Raw genomic sequence first — 16,187 nt, forward strand, 5'->3', positions numbered from 1 at the left:
GAATCCATTGCTATTCAAGCCAGAACTCATTTCTGTTCATTTCTGGGTTTTTGAAGGTAAGAGGTTGAAGAACGGACCATCAGGCCTTAAAAAATAACAAGGGCTGGCTTATGTGTGTTTGATTGTTCTTGATGTCCCATTGTGTTCTCCTAATGAGCCGCTATGAATTCATTTATTCCTCTGCATTCCTGAACTTGTTTCCTCAGTCCTACAAAACAGCAGCTCGACCTCGAGGGAAGAACAGCGCCAGTGTTTACTCAGGAGCCATAAAGCCACAGCAGCTGACGTGGTCTGATAGATAAATGTCCGCCAAGGTCCTGCACACGTACTGTCAAATGATGACGTCTAGGTAAACGGCCGGTCCGCCTCGGTTCCTCGGAACAGCAGAGTTGTCTCTGTGGACAAAAACAACCATGCCTGTTCCCCGGTCACTCGAGTGGAACGCTCTGGAGTTAGGCCTGGGAGGGACACAAACCCGATTGTACTTTTATCAACCTGGCTTGTGTGTCAGTAGTTATGCAATCAGTAGCCGCGCGGCTCTGGCTCTGTTTGTGTTCGCTCTCTCTCTCTCTCTTTGCATGAACGACCGGCCCGCTTGACCACACCCTCCGGTCAAAGTCACCCTCCCTGGAACGCACAGTGACGCTGGAGGGTGGAGGGAGGGGATGAGGTGGGGGGGTAGATTAAGCAAGCTTGGCTGGAGCGGCGAGGATTTTGCTGCATGTGGGCATGCCTGCATGGAAGCGCGCGCGTGTGTGTGTGTGTGTGTGTGTGTGTGTGTGTGACCCTAGAGTGGCGAGATCCTGCTGAGCCAGGACTCCACTTATCTTCCTGTCTGACTTTGATGACCTCATCAGTTCTCCTCTCTGAAGCTGGACTGTGCAGTAGCCTTCTCTGATGCCTAAGACGCACTGTTTAGAGCAGAGGTGCAAAGTGCAGTGTAGTATACTAGGATTAGGAAGGATATTGTATAAAAATGTACACACACTACCTATGGATCAAAAGTTTCAGAACACCCTCAATTTTCTTAGTAATTTTTTCCCAGTAGTCCACTGTCAGTGTTGCATGGCCCACACAAGCCTGCTTAGCGTTGACTGTCTTACTGCCACTCCACCTGCAGTAAAACCTGCAGCTCCAGGTCTGCTCTGCACAGATGAAACTGAGACCTGGTCCAGTGTTAAGATGTGCTCCCAGGTGTTGTCATGTGAGCTGCCTATGACACAAGGTGTTGACTCTCAGAAACTTGTCTTCCGATGATGTTGTGGATGTGAGTCTTTCAGACCTCTTCCTGTACCCTACCTCTTCAGTTTCCTCTAGTTTTAAAGAGCTTTTTGCTGTAGGAAACCGTTCTCACAACATTCTGCCTTAATTTGTAGTTTCTTAATGGACAGAGCAGCACTTTTAGGTTTGAGGTAAATATGCCTTATGGAGATAAAGGGGTTGTAAATGATGAATTATTCACATTTGCTGTCAAAGCCTAATTTACATATATTGCAACAGACTAGCTGTAAGTTGTTAACCAATGACCTCTCTAAAATGTTTTTTTAAAAAGGCCCTTTTGTCTCACAATCTACATCATCTTTCAGTTTTTAGTTCATTTTACTCAAAAGTTTGAACTATTTGATGTCACAGAACTTTGTACCTTTGCAAGTTATTCAGTGGACTTAAATGTCAAGAAAAATTATGGAAAATTGGGAGTGTTCTAAAACTTTTGACTGTGCGGGTGTGTGGATTAAATAATCTATTTATTTATGTTTTTATTAACCTTAAATCAACCCTAAAACCTAAGCCTAACATTAAATCTTAAATCTAAACCCAACATCAACTGTGGTAAGAATTTTAGGATTGTCAGGCTGCTCCTCTTCATCTGCTCTTGGGCTGAACTTGCTAGGACGGCCTGATCCAGTTGGATCCAGTAGGAACTTGACAGTGGACTGTCTGAATTGAATTGTTCTGAGATCTTTTAACATCCCTCTCAGAGTCCTCGGCATCTGTAACCTCCTTTCTGAAGGCCTCCGAGAGATATTTGTTGAAGTGAGTGGTATCATCATGGCTAGACACAATCAAGAGCAACCCAAACTATAGCTCATTTCATTTACCGAATCGGTACCGAATGTTCGCTTACTGGTCAAACCTATTGACCTGTCTGGGGCGGGAGCAAGAAATTCAAAATACAAAAAGAAGGTCCAGTGTTCTGGACTAATGCATATCCGATTTAACCGGACTGAAAAGTGCAGGTGTGAAAAACCTCAAAGTCTGAGGCTTGAATAAGACTGACTAATCCAAAATCCTCTTTAACCCTGTTCTAATCATCTGCAGCTGGTGGAGTTTTAAAAAGTATAGCGATAACTTCAGAACCCATGTAAGCCTACACTTAACAGGCCTGGGAATGATCTTCTGATTACTGGATTTTCCTAAGTAAATATGATCCCACTGCATGTGTTTCAGGAAGTAACTGGATATTTAGGCCCTGTAGTGCATCGCCACCTGAGTGATGCATAATGTGGCTTCAGGAACGCAATTCATCAGTTAATCTGAGCTCCTGCTCTCCTGGGTGAGGCGAGTTCTGACTGGTCCACCATACAGTTGGTATCAAGTACTTTGGGAAGTAAAAACGCATTGATCTGAAGGTGGTGATTTAAGCTGCACCTGTTCTGAAACTGTGGAGTGGATTTACTTTCAGGAAAGCACAATGTCAGAGTCCATATCGGCAGATAATTGCTTTTAAGATATCGAATCAGATTTGATCAGTATGTCAAAGCAATATTTGAGGCAATGGTTGTTTTCCAGAAGATGCTGGACTGCCGCACTAAATCATCTGCGTTTATCCATGTTCCTGCATTTGTAACTCTACAGTAATACAGGTTTATCCAGGTAGAATTATTCCCAATTTCTCTATTTTATAAATGTTGATGACCGCACGTGTACTTGAATATTACTGGGTTTTAGTGTGTTCTTATTTATCTTAATTTTTATATATATAGTTTAGTTTTATACATTTGATAAAATTCTAATTTATTTTTTTTCAAAATATCATCATTGTCTGGCTAAAATGACATAAAACATTTTGAGATACCATGTGTACAAATAAAGCAAAGCCTGTGTATAATTTATTTAAAATGTAATTTAATTTAGTTTGCTTTTAGCCTAGCACCGACTTATTTCCCCAATTTTGTGGCCATATTCTCCAAAAGTAGCCATTGTGTTTAGCCTCTAAAGGCTTTTGTCAGTGGGCTGAATGTATGTGATACCGAACAGTTTTACCACGTCCGAAATTCAGTTTGGGGTTTCGGAATTGGCCCATTTTACAGCTGATTCTTGAGATTCAGTTTGTCACGTTCATGTACTGAACTCTCATTACATCAACTATGCATACAGTCTTCCACACTAAGGCACCTAAATGTTGGTTACCCTGCCTAAACCCTCTGCTGTCCTACTGTTTTATCTATAGGCTTTTGCCGATATAGATAACTGTGTAAAATATGAATTTTAATGAGTTTAATACAGCAGTCAAGACGTAATTTACAGTTTGGGCGCATGCCGTGAGTAATCCGTACACACAGTAGTCCTTCACTCATGGCCATTTTGATAGCGAAGCAGGTCACACAGAGTCCTGGCCCCCACGGTGGCCTTGTGTGTCTGCGCTGAACAAATCAGGCGTTAAGGACCGAGCCTACCTTCTCCCTTAACTCTGCCACCTAGGAACCTGCCATGCCGCTAATTGCCACCTGTATTATCCGAGCACTTTCTTAGCATGTGGGCGTTCGTTGCATGTGGGCTGTATTTGCTCTGAAAGAAGGCAGATCTCTTCAAGCCTAGTCCTTGGTGCTTTTGTCCCAGTTGACAGAAAAATCTAAACCCATTCCCTTCACCATTCCCTTCCCTGCACAGTGGAAGGTGCCGTTGCCTGGCAGTCTCTCTGCCTGTGCCTCTACAGTTAACAGTCAAGTGAAGTACACCTCTGACTCGAACTGGTCTTCAGCTCAGCTTAGGTCAGAGATGATGTATAAATGGTAGATGTGTATGCTGAATTTCCTGAAAAGGAAAAAACTACAAATAAGCTCTGCTTTTATTATCTGGTTTACGGCACCGCAGCGGCTCACAGGAGCCACATATTATAGCATAGTCTTAACACTGTTACAAAAACACTGTAATTATTAGTCTTGCAGGATCGTGCTGCTGTCCTCTCATTGTGTCCTCTCAGCGCGATTGGCTGTTAGCAAGCTGAAGCGATTGTAGATGGTTAGCTTTTAGCCTTGCCTCCACTTGCTTTCCCAGGCTTTGTCTTTCTTGAGTCTTACCAGTGGGGAAAAAATAAGCCTTCGGATGTGTGTTTAGCTTCAGCTTTGCATAGTGCTAGCTTTTAGCCTAGCGGGGATTCCTGTTTGTTCCTTTTGCGGACACTGGCACAGGACAATGCAGAGGCCTGATTTTCGTGGCTACCTGTATTACCTTGTTTGGAGGTGATTAGCGTCTCCACTGTCAACAGCACTATATTCTCCTGAAGTCACTGTTGCCTTGTACTGTTCAGCCTGCTTTGGGTAAACCTAGCTACTGGGTTTCTGTACATTTTTGGGGGTGTTGCATATCCGTTTTTGGGGTTTTGGAATTGCCCCTTTTTATAGCTTTGTTTTGGTCCAGCCGGATTTTTTTCGAAGGAGGAACAACAGTGTTTAAGGTTTACGGTTTACAGTCTCTTATTACTATCATAAACTGTGATAAATATAAATTACTGTCGTGATATGAAATGATTATTTTGACCCCTGCCCGTCACCCACCTTTAGCTGCCAGTATTGTTTGGGTCTCCCAGCATGAACCTGGTTTCACAGACCCCGCCCAGCTCTCAGCTGGAAGCTCATCAACATGATTAGTCATCCGAGTCCCATTGGTGTGTCACTGTGATGAGTCAGCAGGTCAGGCGAGTGTACGGTGTGATGGTGTGAGAGGAGGGTTGTCAGACAATCCCATTCAAATCCCTGACAGTTTGAGTATCTACTGTTCAAAGCAGCCACGTGCTTCACGCTCTTCATAAAGCCTTACAGCAGACCCAGCTCCTCCCAGCGCTTGTGCTTTGTCAGTTCTCCCAGCTTCATGAAGTCCAGTGGAGTTGACCAGTATCGCTCAGTATCCTGAGAGACTAAAAGCAGAGATGAGGACCGTCAATAAAAATGTCCCTGACCCCTCCTGTTGTTAAGTAGGCCTGACTTTGGGTTTACGTTAGTCACGTTAGGTAAACCCTGCTTTGTGATATACTCCCAAGACAACAAGCCAAACCTGGCCAAATACACTCTTTATCCAAATGTTTGTGGACACCCCTTTTAAGGAATGCATTCAGCTTTCAGACTTTAAGTTGCACCCACACAGCTTGTCTATTCCCTGTAGAGAGGTACTGACAGTAGAATAGGACTCTCTGGAGCTGGACCTATTGGCACCATGCCTGATACCCAGTGTGGGCTAGAGGACTAAGAAGCCCCCCAGCATTGAGCTGTGGAGAAGTAGAATAATGTCCCATTGTGTTCTCTGGACTGATGATCTGTTGGGAAGTTGTACGTATGTATGTATGTATGTATAGGGGGTTGGGGATGCATCAATGAGCCTTAGGTGCCCTGCCTACAGAACACTGGTTCTCCCTCCCTGGAGCACTTTTAGTAATGTACTGGCCACTGCATACCGGGAACACTCCACAAGACCTCCCTGATGTTTTGGAGATGTTCTGACCCCGTCATCTGGCCATCACAATGTGGCTCTTGTCAAAGTGACTCAGATTCTTATGCTTGTCCATTTTTCTTGCTTCCAACACTTCACCTTTAAGAACTTACTATTCACTTGCTGCCTAATATGTAGGTCCCACCACTGTAACCACCTGTCAGTGGTTTTAATGTTGTGGCTGATCGGTGTACAGACCAGATGTGCTACCACTATGACTTGGGGGTAGTGGCGAGTTGGCTGCACGGCAGTGCCGGTGGCCGGCTTAGCATGCATCAGAGGAGACGTGTTCTGTCCTTACCCTCCTAGTGTCGGGAATATTGCTGGTGCTAGGGGCTACAAACAGGTGGGTAAATTGGCAGTACCATATTGGGAGAAACAAATAGGAAAAATTTGACTGACAAAATCTAAAAAAAAATAAATAAAAATGAATGATGGATGCTGTCATAAACCAGCACATTTTCAACTCTTGGCTTTCTTTGTCAGGCAAAATCAAAGGTCCTCATGGACCACCTTTAACCCACAGGCTTGGGTTTTGAGCGGGTCTGTTCTGAGCTATGCTAATTGTCAACATGGCGTTCTCACTAGACACTCACTAGACATTACCTGAGAGTGTTACATTGTCCGTACCTTTTTTAAATTTTTTTCAGAATGAGGAATCCCCACAGCTTAATGGAAGCTTGCAAAGGGCAGCTGGATGTCATCTGCTGTCCATCATCTGGTTTTAAAGAGGTGATGTAAAGCAGGCCTGGGTGAAGCCGTGGTCAGTTTCTGTAAGCCTTGTTGGAAGACAGCTTTTAGCTCAATAGCTATGCTACTGTCATACATTTGTAGGTGTGTAGGGTTTGAAAGCTAATCGTTTGGCTTTATTATGTTTCTGTACTGTTAGCCATCCCCCTCCAGCCCAGTGATCTTGTTTTCCATTATTTGGGAATAATTCAGGTTGTGTACGGAATGGCGTAATGAACGCCGCTGTGAAAAGTGGAGTAGTCTTTGTGTGGGTGTGAGGTGGCTGTGTTTTTAAAAAGCTGCTTGGACGGATCTGTGGAACATCTCGTGCGTTATGAAAAGGCCTCGCCACAAGCCGCTGTGGTTGAGCCAGGCCTTGATGGCCCTTTTCTCGTTTGTGCTTTTATGTCCACACGTTCACACTTATCTTGACTTCTGTAGAGGGGTTTGAGTCACAAAGGCCTGCTGCCATCTGACCATTGTGCCAACCCCGATGCCCTCCAATCACAATAAAGTGTACTCAGTGTGCCACGTTCCCATGACAACCCTCTCATAATTGGAGACAAGCCTCTACTCTTCACTGTGAAGAGGTGATTCTCGTTAAACGCGTATCGTAATTACAGAAGTCCCTCAACCTCGGCTACTCGTCGCATTTGGATGGAATTGGCTGTTTTTCTGTTGTTGAAGATGGCGCTATACCACTATACCGTCCATTTTGGAGCATTTCTATTGGCCCGTTCATCAGAAATTCAGATTATGATTCAGATTATGTAAAAAAGTAAACACGTAAGATTATGTAAACACGACAAGATTTTATATCTGATCCAGAATCTGCTTGTATTGTCTTGCTACCACTACTGTGTTTGAGGTGGGTGGCCTCTAGCTCCGCGTTCTTCATTTGTTCCTGAGGTCTTCCTGCATTTGTGCTTGGACCCAGCCAGTAGGGTCTGGAGCTTGACTTGAAGTGAGTGAGATTGAATTGTTTAATTAGGCCCTGCTCCACATGACTCTGAGGCAATGGGGGGTATCGCTGTTGCCTCCCGGAGTCATTACGAAAGCTCTGCTTCTACTTTCTGCAGTCCTCTATAGCCAACTTTTTGGCTTAAGTGATATTCAGGGCTGCTGTCTGCGTCTGCAGGCTAATTTTAGCGCTCTGTTCTCCCTGATGCTTTTTTTAAATGAAATCAGTTCAACCTCTCGGTCTCAACCCTTCACCACCCTGATGATTGAGGTTGGTTTAGGTGTGTGTGCGTGCGAAAGCTCTAATGCTGTGAAGGAAAGAGGTGTGAGGTTGATTAGTATAGGCCTAATCGGGTGTGCTTAAGCAGTTTGCTGTCACAGTAGTGTCTTTTGTAGGGACTCTGAAGTAGGGCTGGGCGATATGGTGAAAATTAGGGCTGCACAATATAAAGCTTAGACATCGCAATGTGTGAATGCACAATAGTCACATCACACGATAAGCAATGTCCTGCTACGACTTGTTGTTTGATACTAGGAAGGAAATTTACACTGTTGTCATCTTCCATGATGTATCTACGATGACTATATATCGTCGCTGTCCAATAAAAAACACTCCTCTCTAAAACGGCAGCTTTACAGTAGGAGCCAAAAACCCTTTTAACCTTCAAAGGAAGTCAGTGTGAAAAGATTTTATTAAGTATATTGGAGCATTTCTATTGATTCATTCATTCAGAAATATTGGCACAGGGTACAGGGCAGCCACAGGGTTCAAATGGTGGAGCAAATTATAAACTAAAACTGTGGAGATGCATGTTTTTTATCGGACAGCAGTGATATTAGTAGTAAATGTTTTAATTTTTAATGCAATTTATTTTAATGCAATGTTTGATGCACAGGGTGCTTTATTAATCGCACAACGTGTTGGATCATTGACTCCGGGAGAAATATGGTGAACATTTCTATATATTTTTAATATTGCAACATTTTGCAGAGCAATGTTGGTTTTCTAATATTAAGCAGTAAAAATATTGTCACAATATTTAAAGACACTTTTACATTATGATCATATTGCGATATTGTCGTGATTTTTGTTTATATAAATATATCTAATTTTATTTTGTACTATTTCATAGTAAATACATAAAAAAAAAAAAAAATATATATATATATATATATATATAAATAGATTTTTTCCCATTTATTTATTTATTTATTTTTGTTGTCCATACAGTTAAACAGGACTACTTATGTACTAACAGCACTCAAAATGAAGACTTTCTGGTAACCAGGCTGCAAGTCCAGCCCTGGGAACGCCAATTCGGCAAGGTGACATGAAGTGCAAATGTGACTGATGATTTAGAAAGCCAAGAAAACGGTTCATAACCATGGGTTTCTCAGCTGAAAGCCTGCATTCGGGCCTGTAAAATACTACATATGCTAAGAACTTTAAAATGTATATAAGAAACCATAAAGTTACAATGTGCTGTTGGTCGGTAAAGGGTTAGACATGCAGAGATTTCTGGTTTAGTTGCTGACTATTCTATGAACTCGAGACAACGTATGGATTAGTTCAGTTCCACCAGCAGCTCACCTGACTTACTTTAACAAGGATTGATTAGATAAGCTTGGTGTTGGATGGGAGGTGGAAATGCATGGGCTTCCTCGAGGAGAGCTTTGGAGATGGTTAAGCTAAATCTAGGCCTGGCCGATAGATTTCCACAACCTTCTCGGTTTCCAGGTATCGCTCTTTCCCCTGCATTTCTTTCAAGGTGCAACACACAACGGCCATTCATTTACTGCCAGTCCCACAGGGAAACGACAGCTCTATCGATTCCTCTCATCAGGCTCGGCTGAGGCCTTTGCATCCTGCTTTGCATTCTGTGTTTTTAGCTCTACATAGGAAACGGCTGATACGTGAACACCATGACCAATTCAATGGCTTATTTTTAACCAACCCAACACAACCACTGTGTCTTTTAGAGGCCTCCTTGTTCCCTCAATTACAATCTACAGTCTCCCCTGTATTGTGAGGCTCACCTGATCCTGTAGAGTAGCTTAGACTCAGAAATGGGTGACTTGGGAATTTCTGAACAGGGACGCAAGGGTTGTTGTGATCAGCACTCACTCACTCTTGCATAATTACCACACTGATTAAAGCCATTGACTGGCTGGTTCACTGGGTGTGGCAAACCTGGAAAACCGCCTCTAGGTTTCTGTGAGCTGTGCCTGTTTCAGGCAGAACCTTTTCCTTGTCCTAGAACGTGTCCTTCCCCTCATCTTAGAACGGGTCCTGCAGCTTTTAATAGGCTCTTTAGCATGTGGGTGTGTGTTTAGGGGATGTACTGTAGTCACTGTATGCTTTTGATTGGCCATAAATGCAGCAGAACCAGTTGTGTGTGTGTGTGTGTGTGTGTGTGTGTGTGTGTGTGTGTGTGTGTGTGTGTGTGTGTGTGTGTGTGTGTGTGTGTGTGTGTGTGTGGTGGTATATGTTTCAGGTTTGACTCTTGGTGCTTGCAGTGTGCACAGACTAGTGTGGCATGTACTGACGAAGGGTCTATGTGTGACTCCAGAATGGGCCATTGTAGCGGGAGCTTTATGGCTGTATGTGGGTCATTGCTTCCCAGTTGGTAAAGTGGTTCAGGTTTCATTTTTAGCAGTTTTCCATCGCCCCACGGCTCCAAAAATTGTGCGTGTGGGTGCGCCGGCTCCCCTGGACTGGGCCTTTTAATAATCCAGCACATCAAAAACATCGACAAGCTTGTTCGCCTGTATGTGTTCAGTGTAGCGGTTCTAATAATTACTCAGTTAAGCATTCAAGGTGTTAATATTCAGGTACTGTTGGATTGCGTAAAGGCAACTAACTGTACCAGGCTAGCTGCTAACCTACTAGGTAGGTCCAGAAACAGTATAGATGTTTGCACACATTGGCACGTTGTCCACTGAGGAGAAAAAAGTAGCGACGAAGGCAACAAGTCCCGTTCAGATGCGGGATCGGCACATAAGCTCATTTAAAGAGGCAGCCTCAACACGGAAGTTGACTTATTTTTGCTTGGTATTTAGGAGTTTAGTTGAACTGCTTAAGTTTTATATGTGCTGCCTTGTTGTTGTCGTCATCTTATGCTACTGATTTTAAGCATCCTTTCTATCTATACGTGTTTTCAACGCTTGTAAGTTCTAACATTCCAGAGTATGCATTTATCAAAGTTCTGTTCAATAAATATTAATGCATTTTAATAAAGTTTAAACAGAACTCTGAGGGTGTGTCAGATCGCAGAAAGAGGAGGCAGAGGTATACATTTTTTGTATCATGAAAACATTTGTATATTGTCAATATTGGAGTCCAGTGTCTTTGGGCTGAAAATCAGCTGATTTCCCCAAATGAGTGTATATACAAATATGCCAACAGAATAAATGTAAGAGGTGGATCAGGCTTTTATACGATCAAACGCTATATGTCCAAATGTTTATGGACGTCTCTTTCAATGCCTGCATTTAGCCACTTTACATTGCATCCATTGCTGACTAAAAGCACTTCTCTACAAGGACTAGGCAAGCTGTGTGCGTGCATTTGCAGTCAATAGAATAGGACACTCGTGGATAAACATGAACCTATTGGCGCCATGCCTAATGTCAGGCGTGGACTAAAGGGCTATAAAGCCCCCCAGCGTTAAACTGTGTTGACTGGAATGATAGCGCTCCATCCAATACTTTTGGAATGAAGTTGGGTGGTGATCATCCAACATCCTCACTAACCTCACCAACCCTCTCATCGCAAAATGTGATCAAATCCTCTCAGCAATGCTCCAGAATCAAGTAGAAAGCCTTTCTGTTACTCCAGCAAGAGCTGGCCTTGTCTTGAATGAGCAGGTGTCCCAATACTTTTGTCCATTAAAATCGGTTCCATCACTGGTGCAGGTTTAATGCACTGTGTGTCTGATAGTTCTAGGCTCTGGGTGGGTGGATGAGATGGACTGCTCTGTATTCTGGGGGCTGGAAGTGAAGTGGGTGTCACACAGAGAGCTGTCAGTCAGGGACCGAAATGGTGCAGAAGAAGCCCAGATAAACCGAGCTCCAGCCAGCGTGTCTTGCCTGTAGCCCAGTATTGCTCTGCTTGCTCTTGTAGGTGGTGGTTGGCCTTCAGGACGCATGCGATTATGCTTCGTTTAACCCCTGCTCTGCTTATTCGGTCAGATGATCGGTGCCCCAGGCCAGTGTAGGAGTCGGCTTGCCTTACTGGTTTGTCCTCTCTGTATGTGTTCGCTCCATTACGTGCTCATACTCTATGTTCAGAGGTCTGAAGCCACCTGCTCGTCCAATGTTTCTTCTGAATTCAAGGGTAATGATCCGGAGTTGGACACCCATATACTGCTGTAACAGCCTCTAAATTTCTTGGAAGATCTTGCACTTGATGTTGAAACAACATTTACTGTGAGGATTTGATTGCATTTAACCACAAAGACATAAGTGTCAGATTTTCAGTTCTGCGATTACAAACCTCACTCCAACTCATTCCAAAGGCACTGGCTGGAGCTCCGTCACTCCTGAGAATGTGGTCACCAGGACCTGGCTCCCACATCCTATGCTTTTCTGTGGGGCTTGGAGGTTGTATTGGTTGCGTGGGTGCAGTTAAACACCTGTGTTAGCAACAGGTACACGCTTTTCTTCCTAAAGCTGTGTCTGGATACTTTTTTAGAGATGTTTGTGTGTAAATATGCTGTTCTCTAGAACTATGAACACAAGTGAGGAAGCTTCAAGTTGGCTGCATACTCACTCCATACGCTGTAGTGTTGTATTAAAGTGAATAAAACAAAACATGAAGGTACGAAAACCCCTCAGCCCTGACAGTTATTACCACTGCTCCAGAATCTGGATGAACGTTTGTTCCTCTTGCTTCAAGACAGATTGGTTCCATGCCTGAGGATATTGACTGGTGTTGCAACAAAGATCTGTTCGTTTGCAGCTGTTTCTAATTTGTATCTGCACGTTTTACATGTCCTACATTGCAAGATGAGCAATACCAATAACCAGTAAGCATTGTTTTTCTAACCGTAGTATATACAGTATATACTGTTGGTCTTTCACTCAAGAATACAGTGACTTCCATATTGATTTTTATTTTTATTTATTTTTATTTTGTTTTAAACCTCAGGACTCAACACATTGTGTACATTTGTAGATTGTTATAATGTATACTTGTGTATAAATAGAAATTACAGTACTTTTTAATTAATTAATTTATTTTTGAACCTAGATCAAGGTACCATGTTTGGGACATGGGCCTTCACAGGTGTTTGTGATTACCCAGGCACATTTAATTGCTGCATAGTGCCGGTATAAGGAAGCTTTTCGCATCTAGTCGCCTTTGTGAGCAGCTTTTAGGACCAGATTTGTGCCAATAAAATTAAAGACAGCCAAGATGAAGTTGAGAAGATACAACAGGTTCAACTTTTTAAGGGTGGGCTCTTTGTATGACACTGGCCTTCCTATCTGGAAAGTGGATGAAATCTTTGATCTTAATTTGAACTAAGGACTAATGTACAGAAGCACATGGGTAACTTTGCAGCCCTGCTCACAAGGCTGATGTGTGTCTTTGGTGAGTATGACTGCTCTTCAACCGACTGTTTGTTTCCCTGTATGTTGTAGAGAACGTTCCAGTGGAGCTGCGAGACCCCTTCTATTGTGACCAGTACGAGCAGGAGCACCTGAAGCCACCCGTGACCCGGCTGCTGATGTCGCCCGACCTCTACTGCCGCACCTACGGCCTGCTTCTAGCTGGGGGCTCTGGAGCTGAGGGGCCCCCCAAAGACAATGCGGCTCTCCTTCAGACCCTCAGCAAAAAGGGCTTGTCTCCAAAAGACCAGAACGTCTCTGTGACTGAAGCTGACCTCAGCCACAAGCCCATCAAAATGGTAAGAGGTGCCGCGCTGTGGTTGTGGTTTGCAGGCACATTCCCATCTGGTGCGCTCGGAGAGAAGAGCCTGTGGTGGGGGTGGCTTTTGTAGACGCCATGAGTGACGGCTGTGTGAATTATTGAGCATCTGTGTCTGCTGGTGAGCACGTTTTCAGATCAGAGAACGCCTGGAGCCTGTCCAAGTATCCGAATGAGTCCAGCAGTTGACTCTTTACCTCGCCAGGATTGGGAATAGGGATTGGGAATAATTTGATCGCCTTTGGTAAGGGCTCTGCTGACCAGGAGATCGGGAGGGGCTGGGATGGGGCGAGTCCTGTTTACGCTTTGAATCAAGGGATTAGCACACATAAAGACCCACCCCCACTCCAGCAGTCATTAAAGCCGAGTGGCTTCATCTGTGAGAGGCAGGGGCCTGCCTGGAGGGCTGGGCAGTGGTGCTCACAATAATGTAAAGGAATAACTCAGCAAAAACGAGAATTTACACATTTTTCTTCTTATCCTAAACATGTGCCATTAGTCGTTGATGCCTAAAGATTTCCACTGGAGCTGCAAGACTAATGTATCAGTAAAGCTAGCAAGAATGGGACAAATGTAGCTAGCAAGTTACGGAAGCTTAACGCCCTACCCCCCCTTTCAATTTACAGTGTCCAGACTTCACAGGCAAATCACCACTCTAGGTAGGTACTCTTGTAAAGAAAATGTGGTTTTGGACACTATAGACACAAATATGTCTTACATGATTGTCTACCCATGGCATAAGGGGACAACTATATTAATGTAGAATAATTAAACATTTTTTATTATTTTTTTTAATATGTGAGTACAACCCATCAGCTGATCCAGATAACCCACGGATTTATTAGTGTTTGTAAAAATATTAGCATTTACTTGCCTCAATTGCTAAAGTATACTGACTTAAGACACCCATAAAAAAACTCATATTTTGTCTCAGAATGAAACCTTCATTGATCTCTGCTTTGATTGGCTGCTTTTACGGCACTGCGACAGCTCACAGGAACTGGGTAGCAATGCATAGCTTTGATTACTAGCACTGTAACAAGAATGGTTATTATTTTTGGTAAATTTCCAAGTCTTCCTGGATACTGTTGCTGTTTTGTACTGGTGTTCTTTCATCATGGTGTGTGTTTAGCTAGCTGAAAAGATTGTATCCCAGTTAGCTTTTAGCCTAGACTTTTATGAGCACTTTGGCACACAGCTTGTGTTCCAAACAGTGTGTAAGGCTAGTACTATACACACCTCGTGTTGATTTATTGACGTCCAAATAAATCTCACAAATAAGTCCTGAGGTTGGAGTTGGAGGCTAGTAGCACAGCACATATTGGAGGCTGTCCAATATGTGGTTTCGCCTTACATGGTGCTGCAGTATCAGACATGTACTAACGCTGCATCATTTAGGGTGAAACGTACAATTGGAGATCAAATTTCCTCTAGAAGTGCTTTAAGGAACCTTCAGGAAAAGCACCTTAAGAAGTTCCTCAACAGTTTTAAATTGAAGAACCTCCACAACTTCCTCAAGGAACTTGAGTGTTCTCCTGCCCACAGGGTTGAGCTCAGGGGACGTCTTATTTGTTCTTTTGCTCGAGGGAATTCTTCCATTTAATGTCTTTCATTGGTTTTGAAATAAAACCGGATTCCACACTCCAAGATCTGCACTGTCAGACATCAAGAATAAGGTAGACACTTCTGTTTGATTCGCCACACTCGTCTGCGGTGACCTGAATTTTTTCAGGTCCCATTTCTCCCTGTTTCCGACTACCTGTTTTCTTCCACTCCCTTTGTTTAGTGTAGGATGCCCTTTAAAGAGTGTTTTCCTAACAGAGACATCGAGAGCGTTTTCCTTTATGCTCAAGAACCTGTGTGTGTGTGTGTGTGTGATGTCTGGCCATCGCCACAGTGAACGCTCTGCGCTCGGCTGCCTCTTCCTGGTGGTGATGGTAGCAGGTGCTGTGCCGGTGTCATGGCGACGGGTTCAGTGAGGTGTGATGATGCGCTCTGTGCTCGGCCGGCACTGTCTGGCCACGAGCGTGGAGCCTTTCACAGGCTTGGCTGTGAGAGCAAGCGTTGGGGTTTGGCTCTAGCGGCCTGGCTCTGGCTGCGCTGGCTGCGGTAGCGGTGGGGGAAAGTGGGTCACGCGGCAGCAGCATTAGGACGGATGGAGCAGCAGGGTGGGCCACGGCCAGTAAACAGCTTTGGAACAGCCGCAGTCGGAGCAAAGCTCAATGTGCTGGCATGCATGCGGCTTACTTATGGACGTGGAATACCTACAACACAAAAACGGCGTCCTGCGGTTCCTGTCCTGCAGACTGTTCTGTGACTAAAACAGCAGCTGCCTGTAGTCCCTAACCAAAGCGTGTCCGAAACGTGTCGCATCCTGCAGTTCACGTCCTGCTGATTGTTCTATAACTGAAACGCCAGCGTCTTCTGGTTCTTGTCCTGCAGGTCATCCTCTAACTACAATGTCAGTATTAAGGTTCTTGTCCTGCAGACAGTTTTCTAACTGAAACCCCAAGCCCCCTCAGTTCTCGTTTTGCAGACAGCTCTCAAACAAATACACAGGGGTCCTGCGGTTCTTGTCCTGCAGAAGCTCCTCTGACTAAACCAGCGTTCTGCAGTCTAGTCCACAAAACTGTCCTGCAGACATCCTGCACACTGTTCTTTAACCCAAAACACCAGACGGCGTCCCCTGTTTCTCATCCTGCTTTGTTTTCTGTCAGCAAGCAGAGCAAGGTCACCATACAGTTCTGGATCTTGGCGTTCAGATACAAAGACCAGGGACATGGAAGACCACGATGTTCAGAGATCAGGGTTGTAGTGTCCGTCCCGCTGTCTCTCGGGTAAAGTGAATAAAGCCCAGCCCAGC

General features: G+C 44.2%; 1 protein-coding gene across 4 annotated transcripts in view; it reads left to right on the top strand.

The window, feature by feature from the left end:
- The window catches only part of camsap3 (calmodulin regulated spectrin-associated protein family, member 3), a 40,254-nt gene that overhangs the window by 2,120 nt on the left and 21,947 nt on the right, over positions 1–16,187 (top strand). For all 4 annotated transcript variants that reach the window (XM_072675277.1, XM_072675279.1, XM_072675280.1 and 1 more), the window contains exon 2: positions 13,039–13,304. In XM_072675277.1, the coding sequence (XP_072531378.1) occupies positions 13,039–13,304 (266 nt within the window). The remainder of the gene's footprint in view (positions 1–13,038; positions 13,305–16,187) is intronic.

Source organism: Salminus brasiliensis, chromosome 3, assembly GCF_030463535.1.
Source record: "Salminus brasiliensis chromosome 3, fSalBra1.hap2, whole genome shotgun sequence".
NCBI lineage: Eukaryota > Metazoa > Chordata > Actinopteri > Characiformes > Bryconidae > Salminus > Salminus brasiliensis.